This window comes from Haliaeetus albicilla, chromosome 26 (genome assembly GCF_947461875.1).
Source record: "Haliaeetus albicilla chromosome 26, bHalAlb1.1, whole genome shotgun sequence".
Lineage (NCBI taxonomy): Eukaryota > Metazoa > Chordata > Aves > Accipitriformes > Accipitridae > Haliaeetus > Haliaeetus albicilla.
In genome coordinates, this window is record NC_091508.1 from 11,113,818 (window position 1) to 11,141,684 (window position 27,867).

The following is a 27,867-nucleotide window of genomic DNA, read 5'->3' on the forward strand; positions in this document are numbered from 1 at the left end:
TGCAATCTTTCCTTTCTGTAGCAAAATGGCTGGGAGGCGTGTGCTTGTGGGACGGGGCTTGATCCCCACAGGGAGGAGAGGCGACTGGGAAAGGGAGAGGCTGGGTGACTCACTGGTGGAGAAGAAGGAGGAACTTGAGATATGAAAAGGAATGGGCAGAAGAAAAGTCCTTTGTTAAATATCCTGCCTGATGCAAGCGGGGGGGGGGGGGGGGGGGAGGTGAGGGGGTGGAAAAAGCGATGTGTGTGTGTGCATGTGCCTCGGTGCACGTGTACGTGTGGCTGCTGTGGTGGAAAGCTGGAGGTCTAGCAGGGCAGGCTAGGGTGTTTCTGGCCTCTCTGCACAGCTCTGGGGGTGGGAAACGGTAAAATAACCAAGCGAAATGGGGAATCTGGCCAGAAAAATTAAAATACAAGAGCATGGCTTTTGATTTGAAAGCATATCTCCTCCAATCACAGAGTTATCACAGGGTAACATTCTCATTTACTTTTTTTTGTGTAGAGTTCATGCATGCAATTTTTAATAATAAAAATTAAAAAAAAAGGAAAAGAAAAAAAGCAAGAAAACTGTCATATCAAAACTATGTTAAAGTAGAACTAATGCTAGAAGCACATATCAGTAATTTAGGGTAAATTATGTTACAGGGATGGTGCAATTATCCCCAAACCAAACATTATAAAGCCAAGAAATTAATCAATATTAACTGTAGAAGAGACTCAAACATGTTAAGGTATGGAAGTGAAGTGAAGGCACCAAAAACTTTAAATGACAACCAGGAAGAAAATATAGACAAGAACTTAATATGTCTTTAAAAATGACTTCAACCTAATCTGGGCTCATATGGTAGTCCCTGGCTGGTGGAAGATTTTCTGGAAGAATTTTGGGTTTTGGGTGGGTTTTTTTGTAATTAAAAATTAAGATTCCAGCTAAATGTAATCTTGCTGTAGAAAATGTCAACTTTCCTTTAAAAAAAAAAAAAATAGTTGTCTTTGACCTACATTTGGTTCTTTTGGGCCAAAAACTAGGTTCTTTTTCAGCCAAGAAGCGTTTGGCTTTGGGACGGCTGATCCTTCACTGAAAAGGTGACCTTTTCCATGAACCCCCTCAGTTCTCAACCAGCTTTGGCACCATCCCCATGGCTGCAGGGCGAGCATCGCCTCACAGAGCCGGGCCCTTGCTTGGCGGTGACATGGGACATGTGTCATGCTGTGTATGGGCGGGGACGCCCGCGGGCTGGCAGTGTGACTCTGCGGGGGCTGATGACGGCTGCAGTGGGGGGGGCTAAGGGACCTGTGCACCTCGTTACGTGTCTGTACGAAATGTGCCGGCTCGGAAGGTGTCTGTGTGGTTTATGCGTCTCACATGGCTTCTGTGGGGTTGCAGTATCGTGGGTGGCTGCGATGGATGGCAGTACGTCAGCTCTGCGAGTGCTATTCGAGTTGCAGGAGCTGCCTATGGGGAACACATGCATCTCCTCCTGGGGCGGTGGGGATGATGTGCCGCGGAGAGGCTGTGCAGCTCGGGTGATGGTGGGCGCTAGGACGTTCAGAGTGGGGTGGTAGCTTCCCAGGGCTGTCTTGGCTCCATGGTGCCAGCCTGTCTCTCTGGCACTCCTGAGGGACCATTCTGCAGGGCTGCAGAGCAGAATCCATTTTTAAAACTCCCGACAACGAAAAGGAAAGAAGCAAGGCCACCAGGTTTGCGTCTTTCGCTCACTAGCCAGGAGAGCCCATGGGGCTGGGGTCAGTCTGGCCTTCCAGCCCCATGGGCTCTCAAGCCTTGCCCATCTGAGACCTGGTGTCGGCCCGTGGCTCTGCCGAGCATCATGAAACAGAGCGCCTCACTGCTTCCTTGTCTTTACAAGGACCCCAGGCAACGTGTCCCAGCATGCTACATACTCATGGGGCCTTCCACAGCAGGAGGGCATTGGGGTCTCTGAGCCAGGGCTGCTGCACGGGAGCGGAGGGCACCAAATGGCAGGCTGTGACATGAGCTGCTGGCAGCACCCTCCCGCTGGCTGCTCAACCTGCAGAGCAAACAGCAGGTCTGCCCAACATCACGACAAAGCTCGCTCCGCCACAGACCTCCTGCAATAGCTGGACCTTGGACCTGCTAGCCTCCATCTTGGCCACGTTGGCTTGGATGTTGACCCCGCTAGCCTGTTCTTGACCCAACTAGCCTGGTTCCCTGGGGAAAGTGTCCTGGGACCCCGGCCACACCACTCCATGGCAGGCGGAAGACTGTGAGAGGCTTTCTGGGCAGCAGGGCATCATTTCTTATAGCTGCCTCACAGATGCAGCTGCCCCCAAAGCGGAGGCCATCTTCTGGGATGAGTGGGGCCATCTCCCTCCACAACTCGCCTGTGAGCAACGTGCCAAGAAGAGCATGGCAGGGACCCAGAACACAGGTCCCCACCAGGCAAGGGAAGGGGAGAGCACAGCTCCACTGCTTGCCCATGGGACCTCTGGTGCAGGTGTCCCCTGGACCTGGTCAGCTCAGGGCACTGGGGTGCTCCTACCCTGGGACAGAGAGTGCTGTGGAGTGGTGTGGCGTAGGCTGGATGCCACACCATGGAGCAGGATCAGGCCCAGGATGCTTCCCTGAAGAGGGAGCGATGCGGGAGGTACCAGAAGTGCCACACAGGAGCTGCCCCGTTGTTCCTGGGTTCTCCCCCTCTCCTGTGCCCACTGGTCCTCCCAGGTGCCCACTGCACCGTGATACTCCTGTTCTCCAAGGACAGGACCCCTTGGTTTCCTAACTGTGGAGTGGTTCAAACACAACAAAACATGGGGGTCTGCTCAGGACATGCTGAGGGTCCCCCCAGCAGATCTTTCTGCAATATTTTCTCCCCTTTTTTCTGTGCATCCCACCTGTCCCTCCTCCTCCTCCTGACTCTTCCCACCTTCTCCCCCTTGCACCATCTACCCCATCACTGTCTCCTCTCCCCCTGTCAGGGCTCAGGCCAACAAGACACAACCTGCAACCTTCCTGCAGAGCTGCTTGGGGAGTGTACAGTGGGGAGGGGGGACCCCAGACATGGGGGTACCACTGGGACAAGGTGCTACCCAGGGAGCATGGAAGCAGCGCAGGAGGTGACAGGGATGCCTGTCTTCCCTGTGGGGTATGGGGGATGAGCAGGGAGAGTGTGGGTCCCCCCCCATGCCTGCCCAACTTTGAGATGACAGCGAGAGGAGCACTTTGTGTGAGACGGTGGCAGTCGAGCCCGGCCGAGGGCTCAGCTGTCCCCGGGCCTGTGTCCCAGGGGTGCTCCAGGAGCTTCTCAGGATGAAGCCTGCATTGGTGTCAAAGGCAGCTGCCTCCATTTCGCGTACAGAGCCGTGGCCCTGAGACCCCCTGCGATATCGCATGCTGCTCCCCGAGGCACCCCGAGCCTGCAGCCGGGGACAGGCCACCCCGCCATGGGGGGCCGCATCTCCCCACGCTGCCGCCGTCCCCCCGTCCCCGCCATGCCTCACGCCTCGGGCAGCCTGGCGGGGAGCCTGCTCTGAGCAACCCTGGGCAGAAACCCGCCGGTCGCCCTGGGCAGGCGGTTTCGGCAAGCCCATCGCGCCGGGAGGTCGGGCAGCAAAACGCAGTGGCTGCCGCCACACGAGACAACAGAGTAGCCACAGTGCAGAGTGTCATACAACAGACGGCAACATGCAGAGGGACACCGGCTCAGTCCGACAGACCAACAGCCCAACCTGACGCTGAAGAGTGTCTGAAGCTCCAGCACGAGCAGACACATTTGCACATTTGGAAACAGCTGGCTTTAGAGGCAGCAATTTGGAAATTTTCTCTGGTTACGTGAGAGCAGTTTTACTCTGAGGCAGAAAGCACAAGTTTGAACCAAGGTTGGGTCTTTAACAACCTCCTCTTTCAAGCCTTTGCGTCTCTTTTCTGGAGCTGCGTTACTGCTGACGATAACCAGAGACAGCTGTCACTCCTGTGCCGAGGACTACGTCCCGAATGCTAATCGTCACAAACAAAAATCACATGTAGAGAATGTGACACGCATGGCTCTCAGTGAGGTGACACGGTGCCCAAATTAAATCGGGGTGATCATTTTTAGGCATACAATGACAAACAGGAACAGGAACACTCAGGAACAGAAAAAAAAAAAAAATGTCATCGGTTTCAAGAGGTCAGCACCGGTAAGGTGAGCGAAGCACAGAGAGGAACATCAGAAATCATCCAGGCAAAAAGAAAACAAAAAAACAAAACAAAAACTCGGTTGCATCTCCCAACTCATCACAGGACTCCAAGCCACCTCCTGCCTGCCCTCCAGGATCCCAGCATCCTTTCAGGTACACGGGATGACTGACTCACTGACTGACTGACTGACTGGTGACGAACATGAGCTATGCATGTACACTGGCAGCTTCGGGATGGGTGTGTGGCAGTCGATGGGATGGCAGAAGAGAGAAAGAGAGAGAAAGAGAGAGGGCAGAATTGTTCTTCTTCCTCTTACCGTATCCTTGGAGGACCTACGTCTCTTGAAGCTGGAGGCCAGGGTGGAGGTGATGGACCTAAAAGTGGCTTTCTTTTTAGGGTCAGGTTCTGCTCTACCACTTTTTCTATCCTAAAATGAATATGTATAAGTGATTAGATCTCTAGTGTGTTGTTGGAAACACTAAATCTATTTGAATACTGCCCCGTGTCATGTCCTTCATTTAGGTGAGAAAGCTACTGGAGGTGTCCTGTCACTCCCAGTCCTCCAAGGGCCTCCATGACCCACAGCTACAGCACGGCCACCACACTGCTACAGCTATGGGGCCGGCCTCGCATCTGGAGCGCTGGAAACCCCTCTGGGGAGTAGCCCTGCTCTCCTGGGTGTCTGTGTCCAGGCCGGCACAGCTGACCTCGCTTCCTGGGGATGTTCTTCCTGGCGCCCTGCCCCTCGCTTCCACTGCTAGCCTGGCTAGACCGAGAGGTGAGATGCTGCACCTACCACTAAAAAAAATTGCTCAGGGCCTTTTCTGAGGCTGAATCCTAGTGCCACAAGAGAGAGAGAGGACTGCATTGAAAGAGAAGTCATTGTATGAATATTCTGTAAAAAAATGTATTCAAAAATTTAAATGATGCAGTTGTGCAAAGCCAAACGTGGTTGTTGTTGGTGGTTTTTTTTTTTCCAAAAGTAAAACGGGTTAAAAAAAAGGAAACTGGAAGAAAAAGAAAAGGAAAAAAAATAAAAGGAAAAGAAAGGGAGGAGGCAAAGCGTTAGCGCTATGATGTCATCGGGGTCAGGATGAACTCAAAGAGAAACAGAACTGAAAAATGTAGCCATTGGTGTTAGCGAGTCGGACCTGGTTAGCGCAGGCTGGGAGCACCAGCCGCCATGGTGCGGGGGCAGCGAGCCGTGGGGACCGGCCGCGCTCTGCGGCGGGCGCTGAGAACGATTCCTCCCCAATTGCTTTCGTGCCAATGAGTGTGACCTTTCCGACGGGGGACGGAGTGACCAGGTCTGGCTCTGCTACCGCACGGGGGTAACCAAAATGTATCCCGCTGGTGCGTAGAGCATGCTCGGGGATACATTTGCTCCTCCTTCTCAGTTCTCTCTTTTGCGGACATGCACAAACGGAAAGGAAAGCAAGATGAATGGAATGAAATGTCTTTTTCTTCCATGGCATCTCAGGAAATAGCCATGGCAAAACTGTGATCCCAAAAACCATTATTTTTGTTTGTTTGTTTTAACAAATAAATCTTTCCACTTGCCTACCTTCTAGCAATGTACCAGATACTAGTGCTCTGACGTTTCCTCCTGTGGAAAAGTCTTACAATGTCAAACGGCTCTTTACCATGAGGCTGTTCACCCCCACAGGGCAGCATGCTTTGCTCACAGTCCCACAGACTCTGCCCAAGGACCCAGTGCAGTATTTTCTAGAAGGTTGGCAAGTGAAAAATGGCAGTGCGACTAGTGTGCTCTGTCCCAGCAGCCTTAACCCCCTTGGTGCTGCTGCTTTTTGGAAGCAAAGAAAAAAAAAAGAAAAAAAGAAAAAAAAATAGAGAAATGGCTTTTCCGAGACTCTTATCAGTGAACTGAACCCAGCGAGCTCTCAGGATACAGCAGCCCGGCCTCGTGCTTCCCCTTGCTGCTCTCGGGCAGGTCGCTTCCACCCGGGCAGCCCACCCGCATGCCCCAGCCAGTGCTGCTCCCGCAGGGCCACCACTCCGGGCTCATTTTGGGGTCCCCAAGCCTTGTTCTCTCTCTGTCATTCACTGGCTCTGCTGTGAACGGCAGTCTCCTTTAGTCGCCTAAAGGATCTCCCGCACTTTGAATGCCGGTGTTCTTCCCCAAGGAAGAAAAGCAGCCCAGGCAATTCAGAGAGAGCCTCCAGCTGCCCTAAACTGGGGTTCGGGGATACCATGGGGCTCAGCCCCAAAAGCAATGGGCTAAGGGAAGTGTGAGGCTGGTGGCCCACGTGGGCCTACGGCTCAGTGTCACTGCCAGGCACCACTGACCCTCCCGGGCTCTCCTGCCTGAGCGGCATGGAGGTGTTTCAGGGATGGGAGAAGCCAGGGAGAGCAATGGCCCCACAGAAGGGGCCCAGGGGAGCCTTGGCGCTGACAGGCACTGGCATTGCTGGCTCCCATGTGGGGAGATGTCCTTGTCTCCAAATGACAAGAGCACGCACCACCTCTTTTTGGAGTTGGTCCTGGGTATGACAAGGGCTACCACACCCCCGGGGAGTGGGCAGGGAGGGGGAGGTGATGGAAACCATCCCTGGAGCATTTCTCCACCTGAGCACCGGGCAGGGATGCTCAGCGGCAGTGGATTAACCCTCCCATCTGCTGGTGAGCGTGGCCGGAGCTGGGCAGCAGGGCAAAGCACCTGCAAAGGGACTTGCACCGGCACCGCTTGCTCAACCAGGGCAAGATGTGGCTCTGGCACATGGTCCCCAGCAGAGCAAAGTCCCCGTCCCAAGCACCTCTGGGGGCATATGGGCCAGGTCTCTGTCCCAGTTGGAGCTGTGCACAATACCTCCCGGGAGAGACAGCATCATCCAAGGGCAGCTCCCAGGGACAAGGCAGGAACCCTACACTACAGCTTGCTAGGTGCCCAGTAACCCCAGCTGGAGTTACTGGGGTGCAGGGTGGGGGACAGAGGGCCCCATGCTAATCCACAGCTCTGCATTCACTGATTTGGTGAAGGAATGGAAAACGCACCTGTTGGAGATTTGCTCTAAAAACGGTTTGTCCTACCTGCAGATTTTTCCTCCACACATTAACGGCCGCAAACGCCAGCTGCATCTGCTTCCTCCGCGCGTCCTTATGCCTTTTGTAAGCTATTTCTATGAATATTAAAAATATCCCGGCAACAATACCTCCAGCCACCAGCATAAACACACCTGAAATAAGCAGGAAAGTTACAGGGGGCAATGGAAATTGCACCATGACACTTCATTTCTTCTGTATCACACTCAGCAACAGGAGCACCTGCCAACCCAGGGTCCCCTTGGCCCCCCGCCATCCCCCCGCAGTCCTGGAGGGGCCAGGGAGGGGAACCCAGCAGAGCAGGGCAGGCACTGCGGGTTGGGTACCCACGGTGATGGGCAGAAAGGTGATGGGGTGCTGGATGTCCATGCAAGGTCCTGTTGGTCAGGCACAGGGCACCGGCTGTGCTGCAGCGGTGCTGGGGGCAGGCACGGCACGCTGGGTGCTGCACTGAGCACCAGGGCAGACCCCGTCCCCTGGGCTGTAGGGTCGTTTGCACCAGAAACCCAGCTCTGGTGCTCCTGTTTGGCTCATCGGGAAGGACAGCCGTGCATAGAGCTCTCTGTGCTGTCCTTGGCCAGCTGCAACCCTCGGGGCTGAAGTTTTGGGAGTGGTGTCTTGTGGAGCAAAGTGCCCCTTCTCTTGGTGCTTCTGCCCTGGCCTGTGGTGCCGGTGAGGATGGGGTCCCATCAGACACCCCTCATCCCATGTCACCATGTTGGCTGGGTGAAGGGCCGGCAGCACTGCATCACTGCAAAGGGAGAGCAAGTCTGGGGGAACTCGCACTCTTTGCAAAGGGGGACCAAGAAAAAAACCCCTCTGTATTGATTATCCTCCTCCTGCCCCCTGCCCACTGCCCAGGGCTAGCCGGGACACACTCGTCAGGGCTGGGGGGCTGCCCCTTGCCGCCAGCTCCCTCCTGCAGCAGCATCCTTGCTCGCCTCCGCGGCCACTCTCGCCTCCCCCGAGGTGCTGCTCCCCTCTCTCTGCCTTGGCGACAGCTCTGATTTCACTGTGACAGCCGCAGTTTGGCCAGAGCAGAGGGAGGGGAGCAATGTTCAAAGCAGGACAGTCCCACCGATGAGAAAGCCACCCCAGGGAAGGTGGGGGAAACTTCGCGGAGCTGTTTCAGACAAGGTGGGATTGGAGCCCAACACAGCAGCCTCCCAGCGCTAGGAAAGCACAAACCCAGAAGAAGCAGAGCTTTGGCCCGAGAGGAGAGCCCCGGAGAGGAGAATGTCTTGAGCGAAAGCAGGCTACCCAGCGAAGAGGAAGAAAGAGGTTTGCAGAACAAACCTGCCATATTTTCAAAGGTGAGTGTTGCTGGGGCATTGCTACGGGAATCACACTCCTGATACCTCACCCAAGTCTTGTCCAAATCCTCCATGAAGCCGTTCTCGTGGGACCTGAAAACACAAGGAGACAGGACAGAGTAGTCACTGGGGACCAGCCGCAGGCAGCTGGGGCACATGCTCTTTGTGCCTTCATGCCCTTTGTCCTAGGACTCCGCAATCGCCTGCAGCCTACAAACACACAAACTGATGATGTGTGCGTGTGCACGCTTGTGTGTGCATGCCTGGCTGATTGTGTGTGTGTGTGTGCACACGCATGTGCATGTATGGCATTTTGCATAGAGAGAGTGCGTGTGGCCTGTCTGCAGTGGCTGTCTGTAGTGCATGTGTTCGCACGCTGCCCTGCACACAGCCAGTGCTGCCACGAGCCACGTGCACAGTGCAGCAGGTGCGAGGAGGGATCCACAGCTGCCTGGTGCCACTGCCCCGTGTCTGACAGCTAGAGAGCTGGCCAGCTGCTGCCAAAAAGAGCCATGTGTAAGCTCAGTTCCCAAGGGAAGGGATGGAGCTGATGGGTGTAGGCAGGGCTCGGGGAGTGTGCTCGGAGGGAGGCTGCAAGTAGCTGACACGAACCACATCTCCAGCACCCTCCTGTGCAATCCCCCCACCTGTCAGGGCCACTTGGGAGCTCAGGCAATGCTGGAGCCCAATCCTGTCTGGTGATCAGTGGCACCCTCTAGATCAAGGCAAGGGCAAAACTGCTGCCTGGCAGCTCCCTGCTGTGCACGGCGAGGCTGGGACTCTCCAGCAACCTGGTGTCACCGCTTGGGAGGAAACAAACCATGTCCCCGCAGTGCCTGTCTCTGCCTGAACAGCTAGTGGGGCTGGTGGTGGGCACAGAGCACACATCCCACCAGGGGTTCCCCTGCGCTTTCCTCCCTCTTGTTCCTGGCACATCCTCACCGCCTTCCTGGGCCACCTGTAGCCCTGGGCTTCCCCATCCTCTCCCAGGAGGACACCAAGGGCTCCTGCTGCCTCTCCAGGCTTCTCACATTGTTGTCCCAAATCCCATCTGTACTGCTGCCACCCATCCCCATGGTAAGATCACCCCACAGATGGGGTCCCATGGCTCCCTACGTTAGTTACCCTGGGTCCTGCCTGTGTCTTCCACATCTGGCCCATCCTCTCTCTCAGGCCTTTCATCTCTGCATCTTGGGCAGGACCCTGGTGGCTCCTGACCCTGTCTCTCTGCAAAATGAATCTCGCATGTCCCCTTCCCTCTACTTGCTGCTTCCAGGCTACCTGTTATTCCATCACCACATTCCTTTGTCTGCAATGGGTGTGGCATTTCTGAACTAATACAAGGAAATCCCTTTTTACCCATAGTATCAGATTGACTTGTGGCACCCCACGCTGCAGGCTAATGCTGGTATAGAAGCCTTAGTTGGACTCAACAGGACTCCTGACATATCTCTGCCTAACAGGAATAGCCAGAGCTGAAAGAAAAACCCCTGGAAGATCAAGCCAGGGCACTGCAATGCTGTCAACCAAGCTGAGCTCGCAGGGTGAAGTGGGGAAATGGCAGCACCCCTGCTTGCTGCTGCAGCCCGTGCCTTGCTCACAAGGACCTGGTCCTGGATAGGCCCAGAGCTGCTCTCTGCCAGCTTTGCCTACACTCCTGCGGCTGAGCACAGCTCTTGCTCCCTGCCCTGCTCTGCTCTGCCCTCCCACCAGCTCGGTGCTGCTTCCCCAACCCTGCGAGCCAGAGCTGGGGCTGTGGATGCCCACCCCGGTCATTCAGGCACATCCCCTTCATCAAGAGTGACATGGCACCCCCACAGCCCATGTCCCTGCAAGGGGTTTGGAGGGTAGGGTGGCAGTGCCTGGCATGAGGCTACTTGCATGCTAACACATGCAGCATTTGGAGCGAGCCCCATGCCAAGAGCTGTGTACGGACTTGAGGATGGCCAGGGAGACATTCTGCTTCCACGGGCTGTCCTTGCGCATCCCGATCCCGAAGCCGGAGCGGAAGAAAAGCTCCCCCGTCGTCACCAGGTCACACTTCTGGGAGGCTTCAAACTCCAGCACCGCTGAGTCCCAGATGAAGGCGTGGAGCTTGCTGGACACCAAGAGAGGACAGGCAGGTAAGGTTGAGCAGCCCAGCTTGTCTGCAGCCACCATGGGAGCAGCGAGGGTGCTCCCAGCCCTAATTTAAGCACTGATTAGCACCACCCTCCTCTCAGCAGGGTCTGTCCTGCTGGGAGCCAGAAGGCTTGGCAAAATTTTGGAAGAGTGTGAGTGGTTTACATGGGATTTGAAGCCACCCAGCCTTGCACAGAAGAAAGCGCAGAGGCCAGAAGGGGAGGCCATGGCCAGGGCCAGGGCTCCGACTGTGCCTTTCCCCATGCAGACCTTGTGCTCTCCATCCAGAGACCTGGTATGCACCAGGACTAGGAAGATCTGACCCAGCACCAACCGGGCAGGTCCCATCAAGCCATGCTTTGACTGCAGGTCCTGCCAGGTTTGTATCAGCCCTGCTTGCTCTGCCAAACTGCAGATCCCTGAAACTCTTCCCAGCATGGCCAGGCAAGGTGCTGGCCCCACTCACTTGTCCCTCACTGCCTGGATGGCTTCGGCAGCGCTCTCGTAGTTGTGCTTCTCCATATGCCGGTACATCGTGCTCAGCTCCACCTGCCGTCGGAAGTAGATATCCACCGAGCTCTGCTTCACCGTGGCGTAGATGAATTTATCAGAAGGGTTGCGCAGCTGAAAGGCAAGGGCAGGGCTCCTATTTCTTCTGTTCTTCATCAGCCAAGCTGGCTCACCCCAAAGCTGTGCTTCCTAATTTCCCAAAGCTGTGTTTCCTAATTTCCCATCTCCTTTAGGGACCTGTTTCCCAGAGAAGACCTTGATCTCCTCAGCAGAGCTGAAGATACCATGGGACAGTGGATGCTCTGGGACCATGGTGGTGGGGCAGGGGATGCTATGTGACAGGGACACTGTGGCATTGAGGATGCAGGAGGCCTGTGGATGTCATGGGGCTGGCAGTGCCGTGGACAGAAGATGCAGTAGGGTGTGGGATGCTGTGGGTCAGCACTGCTGTGGGGTATATTCCTGCGTGCCTGGACTGATAAGCTGTGGCTGTGTCCTTGCCAGAGCAGGAAATGGGTTTGAGGCATGCTGGTATCTGCTGAGAGTATTGACTGCACCGCAGGGACAATTTCATTAGTTATAACTCATCCATAATGAATTGTTTCCTCGTTGGTTAGTGCAGGCTCTCCAGGAACTGGCAGGCAGTTTGGCTGGGTACATGCTATTTCTGGACAAGCCTTTTTCCTGCTAATCCCTCCCCATGTCTGTCCATTCCCACCCAGCGCAGGGGCTCAGACCCACCAGGCAGAGCTACGTGGGGCTCGACTCCCTGGCACAGACCCACAACCATGTTAAAACAGGGCTCTGGGTACTACAAGCCACATTATATGAGTCAGGAGATATGCACTGGAGGCATCTCCTGCATCTCTGCCCAGAGGTGGACAGGGAAGGGGAAAGCAAGTGAGAGGCCGTTACCCGGGGGTCGTTAATGCCTGTAATTCTCTCCTCAGGCCGGTCTAACACCAGGAAGGCTGCCAGGTTGGCAGTGTATGAAGCCACAATGATCATAGCAAAGCCAGCCCACACCATGCCAAGAATACGGGCAGAGAAACTCCGGGGAGCACCTGAGAGGAGAGAGGCAAGATCAGACTGGCACAACAAGGGCTTGACTTTGTCGCCAAAGCCACATCCATCCCACATGAGACCAATGGCAGCTGCAGATGTGCACCATCTATCTGCTCTGCCAACAGATGTGCAAGGAGCTTCTGCATTGCCCAAACCAAGAAAACCCCAGCTCCTTCCAGGGCATGACGTGTCTCACCCTGAATGGATGGGTAACCCTGGGCAGGAGAAGCAGCCCAAGAAAGACCTATTTTCCACCACTGATGGTGAGGGGTGGCAGGATGGTCTGCACAAGTGCCACAAGTGTGCCACCCCCAGCATCACGGAATCACCTACCAGCCTGCTCCAGGGAAGGCTCAGGGGATGAGGTCCCCCCAGGGCATCAGCCCTGCCACAGAGGGAAGCAGTGGAAGAGGGCATGGGCTTCTCCCCCAGCCTGGTATCCCCCCCAGCTCAGGGCCAGGGTTGCGGGGCAGAGCATTTGCACTGCGTGCTGTGACGCACCTTCTCCGATGCCAGAGTTCAGCAGGACTCCCCAGGAGAACCACATGGCTGAGGAAAGGGTCAGGGCATCTTCCTCCTCCTCCTCGCTGTTCACTTTGAACCGGCCAAATGGGCTGGAAAACAAGACAGAGAGCTCTTCTCATATCCCTTATCCTGGTTCCCAGGGCTCTCCACTGTGCCCTAAGAGTCCTGATGCTGCCTTACATCACTCATCCGTACAGACTGTGCCTATGCCCCAAACAGCTGTTCACTCCCCATGTCCCCCTGCCTTGCATGTCCCCTCTGCTGACCTGCAACCCCGTCTGGCTCACACTGGTACTGGTCCCATCATGCTTCTCTCTGGGCCAGAAAGACCATCTGATTCTGGCCAGCTTGAGCCTCTCCCACTGCAACATGGAGGGCTCACTGCAGATTAACCGCAAAAGCCTCTGGGCACAGGGCTGAGGTGGGGACAGGCTCCCTGCCCTTCAGATGAGCTGCCTCTGGGCCAAGGAAGGGAGCTAACTCAGAGCCCAGGAGCTGATGTTCCCCTTGATCAGGCATCAGCACAGCACCTGGTCTGACAGGCATGTTCCCACATACCCAGGTGCCCGGTACCCCACATATCCATATCTCTCAGCTTAGCAGCAGCCAGAGAGGCTGAGAGCCTCAGCCCAGGGCTGGTAGGGTAGAGAAAGTGGGTTTAGCTCCTATGAGAGCCTCCCAAAGGGCTGCAGGGCTGTGCCTGAGCAAGACACTGTGGGCACCCAGGGGATGGTTCCCAGGAGCACCTCCCTGTCCCCTCCAGCCCTTGGATTACCCAAAGCACACTCACCTGAATCGGTCCAAGAGGTACAACATCACTGCCACCACGTGCACAGACAACCCCACCAGCAGCCAAAGTGTGCTCTGGAAAGGCTGCATGAATGAGTCCAAGGTGCTGCGGGGGATTTCCTAGCACACAGGAGAGAGGTGAGCAGCACTGGCACCCATCACACCTGCACCTTGCCTGCCTGGCTGGACTCACAAAGGCCTCTGCCCTGCTCTGAGCTCCTCCTGTTCTGGTACACAGGAAGGCTCAAAGTGGCTGAGACAAGACCCAGCATTAAAACCAGCAACCTGGAGTCTGGCATCCCACAGCAAAGGCTGGGATTTGCAGCGGCTGCCCTGGGTGGGCAGGGGGCAGCAGCTGGGGGAGCTGGGCATGGTGCAGGCATGGCACATGTCTGCAAGCTAGGGAACAAAGGGCACCTCCTCTGTTCTACAAAACATTCCAGCCCAGCCCATACCTTCTTCACAAGGATGGTGAGGCCTTGGTACTTGAAGGGCTTGGAGAACTCAATGTACTGTGCCCGCTCGTTGTTGATGGTGAGGGGAGCCACAATCATGTCTGCTTGGCCGCTCAGCAGTTCCCCCATCATCCCATTCCACTCCTTCTTGTTGCTGTTGTTAACCTGTCACAAGCCAGAGAGCCAGTGCAGGATCAGCCCACTTCCCTGACATCTGTCCCCCACCAGCCAGGACCCCCACATACATGGCAGGCACCCTGCGCTGCCCTCTCACCCCATGCCTGCTCTGGAGAAGGCTCTGGGGGTGTTTCAACACACAATATGGGCAAAGAGATCTCACAGGCTGCCCAAACTCACCCGCTCTTGGGTACCAAATTTACCATCAGCCACCAGGTGAACCTCGTAGGTGAAGTTCATTACCCCTGCCAGCCGGATGAGCAGGTCGATGCAGAAGCCGTAGCAGCATAGTGCCACGGTGGGGCGGCCTGTGGACAGGAGAAAATGGGATGGGCAAGTGGAGGCAGCCCTTTGCCAGGGACCCCATGCAGGATCCATGGCTGTCCCCAGCGAGAGCAGCCACCTGCATGGCTCTGGTCTCATATGAGATGTAATCATATTATTCAGGCAGGACCATCCACCTTGACCACCCGCTCCCACTGCCTCCATCACCTATGGGTGCTGGCAAGCTGGGGGCAAAGGGGTCTCATTCATTTGCTATGTCCCAGTGAGGTGGGCTAGGAGTTGGTGCTACCGACCCACTGCAGGAGACGGAGGGGTCTTGGTGCATGCAGGCTGCGCTGCAGGAGTGCTAACACAAACCCATCAGGTTGAACACAGCCCAGGACACAACTCAGGGCTGGAGGTGGGAGTTGCGCACGTGAAAGCGTGATGGGCCAAGGGGATGCACTTCACGTGGATTTGGGCAAGCCTGGCATTGCTAAGCAGCTCGTGGCCCCCCCCAGGTTCTCACTCCTAATCCTGAAACAGGCTTTCCGTAACAAAATGATTTGAAACTGGTGGTGTTAGTACAGTGCAGCAGGTGCTAATGTGCCTCAGGGTTCTCACTTCTGCTTGAGATCAAGGCAAAGAGAATGGGAGCATGTCAGGAGACAGAAACATGGGATGCAATCCCCCAAAACAGCCCTGGAGTCCACCCACAAAAGAGACAGTGGGGAAAGTCATCTGTTGGGATCAAAAACGTGAATCCCAGTGCCCAGTTAGTGCACAGCACTACTGTGGGGCTGAGCTGATAGGGGGCATTTGGGGGCTGAATGTGCTATCACCTTTCTGCTCCTCATCCTCTGGGCCTCCTGTGTGACTGAGCACCCTCCCTGGGGACCCCGTCTTGGGATAGGAGTCTTCATCAGCTGGGTAGGCTGGGGAAGCTGCTGCGCTCACCACCGGGCTGAGTTACCTGGGATGGTCTCGTTGGGTCCAGTGCAAAAGACCTTTTTCACAGGATCTCCATTGATGGTGAACTCCTCCCTGCATGTCCCATCTGCTTGCGTGGGCTTCACATACACAAAGGGCTCTTGGTGGATGGTCACGATCTGCAAGGTGAAGCACAAACACCTGCTTGTCTCCGTTCCCCTCCAGAGCTATGTTCCCCTGGGTGGGGAGCTGGGCTGCCCTCTCCACAAAAGCATGGCCAACATGCTGTGGTGCTCTCCTCAGCTGCCGTCTCAGCACATGGGACTGCTCGGCCCAGCAGCAGGACCTGGCTTTGACACAGGGAACATTTGCTTTCCCTGCACCCAAGATGAGGAACAGACATATCAACATCCTCCTTCACGTGACACTTTCATCTCAGCCTCAAAGGCTTTCACACCCCTCTCCCTAACAGCAGGCTGATGAGAGCCACCGCACAGCCAGGATTAGTGCCCTGAATAGTGCTTTAGACACTGTCACACTGCCCCAAGCTAATGCAGATATTGCAGTCCTGCCCTGGACCTTTTCAGTAAAGCAGCATCCCGATGCATCTGCACCACCTCTGCAGGAATAAGGGCTCACTGCTGGTGGGAACGTGTGATTTCCCTTGCCTGGACAGTAGGACAAACGAACGATCATACTGGTAAGACTAGCCAGCCCAGGATCCAGTCACTAAAGTTGCTGCTGGGCTACACTTAAGGGAAGGGTGTGAGAAGCAAAGCAAGAATAGAGGGACCTTCTCCCAGTGTCACTTCCAGCTTCCAGCCATCAGCTCTTCAGGGATTTCCTGAGCCCAACATTGCAGCCACCAGGCCACCCACCCTCCCCTAGCCTGTTTAATCCTCTTTTGAACCTGTTTCCTTCCGGCCTCTGCGCTGTCTAGCAGCAGCAGGCTCCAGAACTGAACTATGCCTTGGCCAAAGGAGCCCATCCTTGCATTTCCTGCAGACCTGTGCCAGGTGCCCTCTGGCTCCCAAGCCACAAGGAATTGTGAGCACCTTATCCCTCCATCCCTTCTCTGCTGTTCTCTCTCATATCCCCTTTCCAGCTGTCTCTTTCCAAACCAAAGGATGCCTGCCACCCCATCTAGTTTGTCTCCAGCTGGAAGTTGTGCTCTAGCTCTGAACACCCTCCAGTACCTTCTCTAAGTTGTTCTGCTATATCCTTTCCGAGATGCCAGGTTCCCTGGGTTTGCAAATGCTGCTCACAGCTGCAGAGGCAGCAGTGGAAATGGAGGCAGATAAAGTCACAGCCCTGCATGCAGAGAGCTGAGGAGAGCTGCCACCCCCTAATGCCATTTGCTGTTACCTTCAACTTGGTTGACATCTGATAGCCTTGAGGTTTCTCGGTTTCTCCCCCTGGCCAGATAATCTTCCGGTCATTGGTCAAGACCTGTGGTCAATCCCAGAGGAAGGAGATAGACATGAGGCCATAGGTAGACACCCCAGCACGCACATCCCTCCTACCCAACCTTTTCAGGCCTCTACGTACGTGGCTGCCATTGTAAATCCCAACTTGGACCAGTTTCCGATTCTGCAGGTTCATGATACTGTAGTTGGCAAACTTCCTGTCCCCGTCCTCGTTGAACTCCACCCGTCCAGTGACACCCTCCGAGTACTTGGAGGACATCAACACCCTGTGGAGAGAAACAGAGCAGGGCCAACCTAGAAAACCTCCTGTCACCATTGGGACACCTAAGAAGGCATCAGAAAGGCAAATGTTTTCCTCAGTTGCCTGCCATATGCCCACTACCCTATAGAAGTCCAGTCAAGGCTACCTATGGCCTGTTCATAGACCTGTGGTCATCCTCTCCTGGTGGATGGAGTCAGTTTCCAAAATGTTGCACTACCATACCTGTTGTCATTGCCACTTGTTTTTCAGCAGATCAGTCCCATTCCCTTAAGGAATGATCTGTCCCACAGCACCCAAAGACACCTTCCTCTGGGGATCCCTTGGGAGCTGTGTCCATGCCACCGCTCCTGGTGCTTCTGTCTGGCACCAGCCCATCACAGCCTGGGTAGTGCCCCAGGCATGCACATACACCATCAAGGGGAGAACCAGCCCTCCAAACCCTGGAAAGGCGATAGTGAAGACACAGAAGAATTGCCTGAGCCACTGGCAGTGCACCATAGAGAGCAACTTCAAATAGCTCATGCCAAAGATCATGTCACTGTAGAGGATGCCAGAAATTTTTCTAAAATAATCTTCAGGCTTTGCAGGTCTCATGCTCAACAGAAACCAGATCTATGGAAAAGGCATCCCACAGACACCACGTCCATGTCTGCAGAGAGCATCCCCTGATCCAACCGCCAAAAGCAAAACCCTGGTGCCAGGCTACACGCTGCAGAGAGCAGCCCTCCCACACAAGGAGCCATGCTGCAAAGGAAATTGTTGCTTTACCAAGATCCAGCCTGCAGAAGTGGCCCCTGTGGCTCCAGCATCTGCAGTGACGCAGCACAAAACCCCACGCAGCACGAAGACTGTGTTCTGGGGAATGCATGCAGCATCTGCCGATCACACTGCCCACGGCAGCGAGACCCAATACACACATGCCCTGATCTGCTGAGACCCCACCACCCAAAAACACAGCACCAGTGTTTGCTACAGCAGACAGCAGCCTGTCCCATGCATGGAGATCTCTTGCCCCCAAGTCCTGCTTGCAGCACGCTGACCCATGCTGCAGTCCTGAAATGTTCAGCAAGAAACATGTCCGCAGCACTGAGCTCCAATTTGACAGAAATATCCCCCTACCCTGATTCAGCAGAAAACCCCCTTTCTCCTCTCTTCCACCCACAGAATTAAGATCCAGACTAGAGGAGATCATGGCCCCCATACTTCTTCCTCATAGAGTCATTCCCTGCCCACACTGATCCCAGCTGCCCAAGCATTGCATAGGAGAGCGTGGGTTGGCATGGACCAAAATGCCAGGTACCAGGATAATGCCTAAACAGCCTGGACAAACTGGGCGCCAGTGCCTGAGCCTGTGTCCTGGCTAGTTTTCTAGGAGAGATGTAGCCCTCACATCCGAATCATGCAGGAGAGTCCAAGCAATCCTGTGCCACATGCCCCAAAGCTCTAGTGACGGATACTTTGAACAAAGCTAGCATGCTTCTCTTTTCCACATGCTCCCACCTTTTCCAGCTCTCCCCCAGGAGGTCCTCTGCTCCCTCCAGCAGGACCCTTCCCCAAATACCTCTTGAATAGGGGTCCCGTCTTCCAGATGTTGGTGTTGCCCACGCAGCCCCGTGGCGGGTCTGTGATATTCTCCTTCTCAAACAAGTCATGCACAGCCTGGGCCACCACTGCAACAGCGTCACTGATGTGGGCTGACTCGTTCTTTCCGTTGATGAGCTGCAAACCGATCACTCCTGCCACGAGCAGAGGGGAGGAGGCAGGTCAGCAGGGCACACTGGCTGCTCCGGCATTACTCCCATGCGCAGGGCTGGGGGGCCAGCAAGCACGCAGTTATGGGGCTAAGGAACCCTCAGATGCAGCTGGGGAGTTGCCTGAGCTTCAGGTAGGGCATGCAGCTGTAGTGGTGCTGGGCTGGAACTGTCCTGCCTGCTGGATGGGGACTGGGGACAGCTACGTGGACTGCTGACATCCCATGCTCCACCCCCCTCCCCTTGCCCAAGCCTTTCCCCCAGGTGACAGTCATCTTGCAAAGCCCTGGCAAGCTGGATTTGGGGCACGGCAGTGTGGCCAAGGCTGCTGTCTCTCCATGCAGGCAAAGGGAGCGGAGAGCAATGTGTGGGACCCTCCACTCGCTTGGGACCACCATGGCATCGCGTTCCCCCAGCCCAAGGGGTCCCCGGGAGGGCAGGCGCTGCTCATCCCAGCTCTGAGCAGGCTCCTCCAAGCCTGGCTGACAGCAGGGCGGGCGCCTCCGGTGGGTGCCTACCATCAGGGGCGTAACGCAGGGCATTGCCCGATATCTCCCGTTCCCCCACCAGCCACACGTAGCCGGAGCCCGTCATATTGAGCATGGCTGCTGATCTGTACACCGTGGCCGCATCATCCTCACTGCAACGAGAAGAAGGGAACGGCAATGTGGCTCCAGGTGCCAGATGGCCCCTTTCCCCCTGTATAGGACCCTGAGAGGGTGGCAGGGCCAGGGAAAATATGTCCCCAGGCAGACCTCCTCTTATAACTGGTTCTCCTGGTCGATGGCTAATTCCTTGGTGTGATGGGACCCTTTCTCTCAGCTTCATCTAATCGCACAGCACCCAGCACTGCTGAGCATCTGCAAATCTGGCCCATTCCTTATTGCTCATCAGCTGTAGGCATGGGGCAATAAGACTCCCCTCCTTCACAGGTGGATCAGGATACATCCTCAGTAACTATTGCTGCTTCTGCAGCTGCTAATGCTTTGCAAGACTGCCAGACATCTCAACCATGTTCATGATTGATTGCAAGCTCTCTGGCCAGCAGCACACACAGCACAGCATCCACTACCTCCTTGGCACACGGGGCTTTATGTGGGTTTTCTCCCTTGCTCCTTGAAAGGATGACATGCCCCAAATCTGCACTGCCTCCAGCGCTCAGCAGTGCTGCAAAGGGGAGAATGAGGAAATCAGAGCAGGGAGGGGAAGGGACAGCTCTGCCTTACCTGGCAGAAAGGATGATGACTCGAGCCTCCAGCTCCTTAGCCTCCAGCAGCAGCGACGTCACATTTTTGGTTCCAGGGTCAAACTGAAGGACTTTCTCAGCCTGTGATTAGTGTGAGCAAAGTTGGTTAGTGCGGGAGCCCCAGGACTGCTTGTGAGAGCCATGCTATCTAGAAAAGGGTCAAGAGAATTCATTAAACTGCACAAAAGTCTGCTAAATAAGGTTGGTTATAGCTACTTTTTTCTTTTTTCTTTTCTTTTCTTTCTTTTCTTTCTTTCCTTCCTTCCTTTCTCTTTTAACGTTTTGGCTTTTTGGTTTTTTTTTTTTTTTTTTGCACTGTGCATGCAAACTGAAGTCAATCAAGACCCAAAAAGAGGCGTGCATTGTACAGGAAAGAGAAAAAGGCTTTGAAATGCAATTGAAAACTCAAACGAGTGTTGTTTTTCAAAAACATGGGAAATGAAAAAAACATATTGCACAGGGTTAACCTTTGGGAGTAAAAGTGAACAACTTACACCAAGGAACCGTTTCCTTTGGGGAGGAAAGGGGGTTGGTTCAACTTTTCAAAAAAAAAAAAAAACTTGCAAGTTAATTACTGGTTCACATGCATGTTTCAAAAAGAAATCCTTCCAGGGTCAGCTGGCTAGGTTTCCATTCTCAAGTCCAAACCAAACTATCTCAACATAAAAACGTGCTACCAAGAAACATAGTCATGGATCTTTTTTTTTTCTTTCTTTTCTTTTCTTTTTTTCTCTTTCTCTCTTTTTTTTTTCTTTTTTATTTTTCTGGTGGCTGTGGCTATTTTTCATTTGCTAGTTAGGTTGGTGGGCGGCGTGCATTTCCATGCATATATACCTTGGGTCCTCGCTTGTTGTCATAGGAAAGTTGGTCGAGGTTTTCATAGTTCCTTTTTTTACTCTGATGAATAATGTGCACAGAGAAAATATGTAGACACAGAAGAATATTATAAACAGTTGAAAATGACGTGTAGTAAAGCAATCCAACATCCACCTCCTCCTCCACTGTTTGCTAAAGGGTCTCTATAACGCTGGAGCTCGCAAAAACCACTATCAGGAGAGAGTGCCTCAGCTCTCACGGGAGCGTCAAGGTGCAAAGCCGTATCGGTTAGAGCAAGCCTGAGTCTCACAGCTGTTGCGATGCAGTTGCATTTCCCTTGTGGGACTGGGGAATTCTTCAGCAAGAAATTTTTATCTTAAACTCAGAAACAATCTATGCATGTCTAAGGGCCTAAGTGGTGGGATTTCCATGGAATTACTGTGGAAGTAACGGACAAAATGCTGTGTACAGAAAGTGCTGGATAAATGCAAACTGTTACAGTTAAGAGTATTAGCATTACTACTGTCACTATTATCATTACAATCCTGTTCACCCTAAGAGAGTTCACAGCAAGTGAGGTGTCTCAGCTGAACTTCTCACCCCCTGCAAGGAGGGAGCAGCTTTTTGGAGCTCTGTTGCCGTCCAAAAGAGAAAGAAAAAGCTCTCTATGTCCCGTGTTGGCTCAAAGCGTGGCGATATGAAGCAATGGTGATCATGGGATGACATTGCAGCTTTTACCTGGTGCTTGGGGAGGGCCAAGGGCACACGGGTGGCCCTGGGAGGTGCAGCTGCTGGAGACCACGGTGCCCATAACCTGGCTCTACACGTGGCTAGTGGGGTTCACTGCTTGGTGGTCTCCATGCTGCTGGCCAGAGCATCTCACCTGGTCTAGGGGCAGGTGGCTCAACGTGCACTGACCCTGCAGATAACAGACTGGAGCAGATAGCCTGCTCCTCCCCTTGTCTCCTGCCTGAACCACTTCTGCTGCTTGGCCCCAAAGGAGCCAGGGGCATGAAACCTCTTCTGGAAGTTTCCTCTCCTCCAAGCAGCGTGCTAAGGGTCAACAGCCTCTGCTCTCAGGAGCCTTGACCCTGCAGCAGCGTGCACAGAGCCCTGTGGATCTTCCTGGGAGCAGTCCCTGTGGTCAGGCCACTAGCATCAACCTGGTAGTGCCTGCAGGATAGTGCTTGGCTGGTTTTGGTGGGACATAGTCTGACCTCTTCTTCTTGGCCCCATCTTGCCCCAGCTGGGCATCCCTGATCTGTGTTTATGGGGTACGGGACACGGCTCTATCCTGATCTCCATTTCGCAGCATCTTATGGCAATGGCAACTGATCCCTGCCAGGAACTTGACCCTCTGCACCCCCGTAATGCAAGGGTTCATGTTCCCAGGTTGTTCCTTAGGCAGCCAGGTTTTTTCTCTGCATCTTGCTTTCCAAACTAAATAGCTTGCCTCTTCCTGAGCACTCAGACCAGTCTTTGGCAGGACATTTTGCCAGGTCTCCTTTCTGTGCAGCTGTGTAATCTTTCTTCTCCTTGGACACAGCCTGACAGATTTTTCATTGCTCAAAGAAGTTGGGTCCTTGCAAGGAAAAGTATCTGAGGAGGCAAAATCTGCCTGGAGCCCAGGTCTGCCTTCACTTCTGATGGCATCCACGGTGAGGCTTTCTGCGATGGCTTCTTAGAGGCTGCTCAGATCGCAGTGAGACCTGGAGTAACAAGTGCCTCCAAGGAGAGCACAGGTGCAGCAGGACAGCATGAATATTCTCCAGTGATGAGATATTGGCCACTTTTCCTCAGGCACCATCAATTTAGCCAGAAACTTGGTCATCCATCTTGCAGCCTCCAGCCACAAATTGCCTTGTGTGCCCAGGACGTGCTGGCACCTTGACCCAAGCTGGTCAGCAAAGTGAAGCAGAGTCTTGGGTGCAGCAAAGCTGGACCTGACGGCACCTGATCACCTCTGCCCATCCCTGTCACTATCCCTATTGTGAGAACTAGACCAGTAATGTCTCCTCTCTTTCCCATTTTCCCATGTCGTCCTGCAGCCTTTCCCTGCTCCTCAGCCCGTGTTTCACACAGGCACCCACAAATTCAAAATTCGCTTTCCACCACTTTCTCCAGCATTCACTGAAAAATTACCACTTTCATGAGCAACACTGTCCCAGAGAAGAGGAGCCAGCATACCAGGGACCTGCCACCTCTGACTTGGACAAACTGATTTTCACAGCATCTGGCACTCCCTCCTGAACCCCAGCAGCACAGGTGAGATGGTGGCCTGCCCAAATGAATGAGCAGAGTTGTACTGGCATGAAGCAGTTGCTCCAGGCTGACAGTTACTGCAGACAGACATAAGACAAGGCCAGCACATGGGGTGGGCCAGGGCTGGCTAGCCTGGCCCGGGTGCTGGGCTCTGAACACCTGCTTGAAGTGGAAATCCATGCAATGGTGCCTGAGTGGCACTCAGGGCCAGTGCAGACTCCAGGGGACAAGCCATGCTCAGATCCAAGAGCTCTGGTGGGCAAGTGACCCATAGCAGATCCCCCAGGTCCTCAGAGGCTGTGATCCAAGCCTCAAAGAAGTCAAGAGCAGGTCTCCTGCCTGCTCCCTCCCCAAGGCCCAGGCTGCCCTTGAGGAGGTTGGGGAGGGGTCCAGGGTATCACATCACTGCATGAAGAGAGTCAGCACACAAGTGATTAGAAGAGCAATTAGACAGCAGAAGAGATTGAGGAAGACCGGAAAGCCCCAACAGGGGTATCTGCCACCTTCAAGACCAGTCAGACCAGTCAGTTTGACCAGAGAAAGCTCCTCAAAGGAAAAAGAAACAAGATGCAGCGGCACACTCCAGAGGGAAGACAAGGTGACCTACCATCATGGACCACATGCCCCAGGCTGGAGGATGGCCAGGGCATTTGCAGTAGCCTAGTAGCTGCCAGGAGACACCAAGACATTTTGTAGATGCAGTGCAAATGCAGGGCAGGTCTGAGGACAGACCCTCCCTCCCCCATCTTTCAAGCCCCAGATATCAAATCTTTCCTGTAGGATGGGCAGGCTGAAGAAGAAATACACCCTGTGCCTGGGAGCATTGCATGGAGCAAGCAGGGAGTGGAGGCATGAGAGGGAGTAGCAGAAGGGGATTCACAGGAGCTGCAGGAAAACAGAAAGTGGAAATCAAAAGGTGCAAGGAAAGGGATGACAGACTGACAGTGGGAACAACCTTTCCACAACTCTCCCTGGGTAAGGGACACTGTGCTGGGAAGAGAAATACCAGCCCGCTGTCACCCAGTGGGAAGCTGCCTTTGGAGGCAGGAGGATCCCACCATGGTTGGTGGCACACCAGTGTCTCATGATGGCCCAGGATGCAGCAAGGATGACAATTCTTGGAAACCACCACCAAAAACAAAAGTCTGTTGGTCAGTGTGGTTTGTGCCAGCCCGCACCCCTGCACCAGTTGTTCCTCCAGTGGCTTGACAAATGGTGACAAAGAGCAGTGGCAGCTGCTCTCTCTGGTCTCTCAGAGCTCAGCTGCCAACTCCAAGTACAAGAAATGTCTATGGCCACGTCTCCTCAACAGCCAGCTGCCAAATGTCCAGCAGCTGCTGGTGGGGCTGGAGAAGCGCAGGTTGTGGTCCCTGCCTGTGACCCAGGAGGGAACAGACAGGAACGGGTGCCTGCCCTGACGCTGCTGCAGACTTGGAGATGGGCTCAGACTCTGCCCACCCGAAGGGGACCTCACCCTGCCCTGGGCAAGAGGACATGCTGGGACTTCACCCCGTAGGGCAGGAGGTGGTTCCTTGCCTTCCAGACAGGCACCTGCCTTTGAAGCACTGCAGCTGAATGGGTCCCTGTGTTCTCCTTGCCTGCTCATCTTGAATGCTTGCTCAGTCCTTTTACTCAATGGCAGCAGGTCTATGGTTGTCCTCCTGAATTTCTAGCAGGTTCAGGGACCTCCCCTGCCTCCCTTCCTGTTCCCCTGCGTGGCCCTGAGTGCAGGTGCAGTGCACCTCCTCGATAAAGCTGCTCCCGCCAGCCGCAACCGCCCTCTTGTAACAGCATGGGGTGTCAGGAAAGCAGCGTTTGGCATGTGCTTCAATGGAGATGGGAACGGGGGCGTCAGCCTGCAGCCGCAGAGCTGACAGCTTTATAGAGAGGGTGCATTATACCTCCGTGCATCAATGTGCCGGCTGCCCTTGCCCCTCCTAAGCCACTAAGGTGAGCTCCGGTTAGCCAATTCAGAAGCTGCTTTTCGGGGTTGGTTTAGCACTGCTGGGTCTGCCTGGCCCGTGGGTGGCTGTAATGGGGCAGGTGCTTCCCTAAGCTGAGCGACTGGTCCTCTCCTTAGGTGGGAATCTTGGGCGAGGCATTTGCAGAGCTCCAGGTTATCCTTCCCTTCATTTTGTAGTCGATTTACATGTAGGAGATTTTGACCATGGCAAAGCAAGTGAAATGAATAAAGTACAAAGTTCTGTCAGGTACTAGTCAGACACTGTTGATGCTTTAAGCATGTTAGCCATGTTACAATGGAAAGAAAAGGTGTTTTACATACAGAAATCTACATACATACAACAGCCCAAGACTTCTAGTTTTGTTGTTGTTGCTTAAACAAAGCTACAAGACAATGTTCAGGAACTGACCTTGGACTCTCTCTCCTCCAAGAGGGTCTCCAGCTTCTTTTGTGCAGCACGACCTTCATGGTCGTCACTGACTATCAGAATGACGTGATTCCAGTTGAAGACTCTCATCATCTCAAACCAGACGTTGGCCTGGTGAGAGTATGGTGGGACCGTGCGCAAAAAGGACAGGTGGATACTCTGCAAGGAAGAACAAGAGCTCAACATAGACTGGTTGGGTTGTCAGCCAGGGTGCGTCTCAGGGACCGGGCAGGTTTGCAGGGACAGGGCTGGGATTGCAAGGCCAAAGAGGCAGAGCAGCAATTTTTGGTAGACCTCTGGGTTGCACGACTTGAGCTAGCCTCTGGGACCCACAATTCTTTCTTCTGGCTGAGAAGCAAACCCTGTCTACGATTTTGTACCTCTCTGTGGTTAATTTGGCGCATGGCAAAGCGGGTTTTTTGCTTTGTGGTCTCTAAATGCATGGTGAAGAAAAGCCTACCCAGCAACGAACTGTCAGCAACATTCAGTGCAAATATAGCCTTTCCTCTTGACTTTTTGAAAATATTATTGAGCAATGGACATTAAAAAGAAAAGAAATTCCCTTCAGAGAGTGACAAGGAGCAGTTGTGGGTACATGCAGGTATATATTAGTTATTTGTCAAGACAGAAGTTCAGAAAAGCAATTTTATAATATGCTGTTTGGCTGTTTCTAGGTCAGCCTGTTCTGCAGCAGCACACAGGAGGAGGCAGCTCTGCACTCATGCCCCAGCTAACCTATCTGATTTGGTTAAAGACATCATTATGGTTGGATGATTGACCAATAGCAATTCCAGGCTAATTAAGTACAGCACTCTTAGGAGAGCAATTGGACCAAAAGCTGTAGCAGACAAAGAGGTTTCAAAAAAATGCAGCTTTTCAAAAAGGCCCTGGAGTCAAATATTAGAAAATGAAAGTGCTTATGCTCAGCATGGATGCTCCTTGACAAACCAGCTATATGCTAAAGGGAGGCAGAAGTCTGAACAGGAGAGGACAAAAAGGAAAGCACCATAATATGTCTTTTTTTAGGGCTGAGATGGTCCTCTGGACCAAACAGGGCTTGTCCATACCTGCTCATCCAGAGACCAGCCCCAGCACAGGTCGGAAATAATAGTCCTGAGTGGGCCAAAGTAATTCATGCTGGAAGGGAAAAGACATCGTGTCCACCATGGACCCACACAGGAGGAACAGGCAGACCAGATAACGCCTTTCCCTCACACTCAACACAGTGGTAAAGTCAAACCGAACCATGCAACATATAAAAAATAGGGCAAAACCGCTGTCATGGTCAGGTCTGTCTGCACTGGGACAGGAGGTCCTTTCTGCTGCCCTGGCCCAAAACACAGAAATGACAGAGGCAGCAGCAAAAACGTCAAAGCACTGGAAACATTTCCTAATTACCGAAGAGACTGAGAAGAACTGTGGATGTTCAATCAAAGGAGGAAATGAATCAGGAGAGCTGTAACAAGCGTCTCAGAGCTGCAGTTTTGTATGACTGATACAAACATTCCCAATTACATGAAGAGCAGGAGAAATGCAGCTCACCCCACAAGTCCAGTACTAATCAACAGGATCAGGAAGAAGCCCCATAGGGACAAACAATGCAAGGACAGCTATGGTCTCCACACCAACATGGTGCTCAACCTCTCTTTGGAGTCAGCAGAAGTGCCCAGGTATTTCCAGGTCCAGCTCCACAGCTCGGACCAGGGGCACAGAAGATGGGTCTAAGCATTTTTAATTTTTAATCCCTGAGCATTTTTAATTGGTTTAAGGAAATCCAGGAAAAATTAAAATGGAAAAAAATCAGAAAAGAGGAAAGAAATGAAAAAAGAACAGAATAGCTAATAGTAAAAAAAAAAAAAAGGCTAAAAAAATCAAAATTCTAACTCAAAATTATTTCAATCCCTTTTTGAAATGAAAACATCTTTGAAATTTCAATATATTGCATCAAATTATTTTCTAGTTTCCCAACTAGCTTGCAAAAATGCTGTTTAAACTGCTCATGGCTTTCTTAAGTGTTGTAAATACATATCCCTAGGTCAGATGAAGAAATTTTACTGCAAAGTTGTTGGAGAGCAACTTGGTTTAACAGTTCAGGCAAATTTGCTTTCGGAGGTGGTGTTAAAAGGGTCATGGACTTGCTATGATGGTATGTCAGCTCTCAGATTACAGAATTTTAGTTATTAAATAGGATAATGAAGAATAACTAATTGTAAATGCTGATTCTGGATTTTAGGATAAGCATTCATATTCTGTGCTCAGCTTCTGAAGCACCTGGGACTCCTGAACTTCCCTGCAGGGCCCAAAGGTTGGCAGAAAAAATGAAAGTAGAGTCCCCCAAAGGTTAAAAAG

The 27,867-nt window shown here is 53.4% G+C and overlaps 1 protein-coding gene across 17 annotated transcripts in view; it reads right to left on the reverse strand.

Moving 5' to 3' along the window:
• Positions 1 to 27,867, reverse strand: part of GRIN1 (glutamate ionotropic receptor NMDA type subunit 1) — a 40,313-nt gene that overhangs the window by 3,280 nt on the left and 9,166 nt on the right. For 2 of the 17 annotated variants that reach the window (XM_069771741.1, XM_069771737.1), the window contains 20 exons: positions 25,501 to 25,677; positions 20,885 to 20,947; positions 20,031 to 20,131; positions 19,323 to 19,444; positions 18,615 to 18,789; positions 16,913 to 17,057; positions 16,730 to 16,813; positions 15,408 to 15,543; positions 14,351 to 14,478; positions 13,994 to 14,158; positions 13,540 to 13,658; positions 12,726 to 12,838; positions 12,075 to 12,223; positions 11,116 to 11,273; positions 10,465 to 10,626; positions 8,512 to 8,621; positions 7,204 to 7,349; positions 5,307 to 5,558; positions 4,472 to 4,582; positions 425 to 1,634 (listed from right to left, as the gene is read on the reverse strand). In XM_069771741.1, coding sequence (XP_069627842.1) covers positions 1,431 to 1,634; positions 4,472 to 4,582; positions 5,307 to 5,558; positions 7,204 to 7,349; positions 8,512 to 8,621; positions 10,465 to 10,626; positions 11,116 to 11,273; positions 12,075 to 12,223; positions 12,726 to 12,838; positions 13,540 to 13,658; positions 13,994 to 14,158; positions 14,351 to 14,478; positions 15,408 to 15,543; positions 16,730 to 16,813; positions 16,913 to 17,057; positions 18,615 to 18,789; positions 19,323 to 19,444; positions 20,031 to 20,131; positions 20,885 to 20,947; positions 25,501 to 25,677 — 2,820 coding nt within the window. In that variant the 3' untranslated portion in view covers positions 425 to 1,430. Of the gene's footprint in view, positions 1 to 424; positions 1,635 to 4,471; positions 4,583 to 5,306; positions 5,559 to 5,719; positions 5,762 to 7,203; positions 7,350 to 8,511; positions 8,622 to 10,464; positions 10,627 to 11,115; positions 11,274 to 12,074; positions 12,224 to 12,725; positions 12,839 to 13,539; positions 13,659 to 13,993; positions 14,159 to 14,350; positions 14,479 to 15,407; positions 15,544 to 16,729; positions 16,814 to 16,912; positions 17,058 to 18,614; positions 18,790 to 19,322; positions 19,445 to 20,030; positions 20,132 to 20,884; positions 20,948 to 25,500; positions 25,678 to 27,867 lie in introns of those variants that run through there. The other 15 variants (XR_011322323.1, XM_069771740.1, XM_069771738.1 and 12 more) reach the window with 15 other exon arrangements.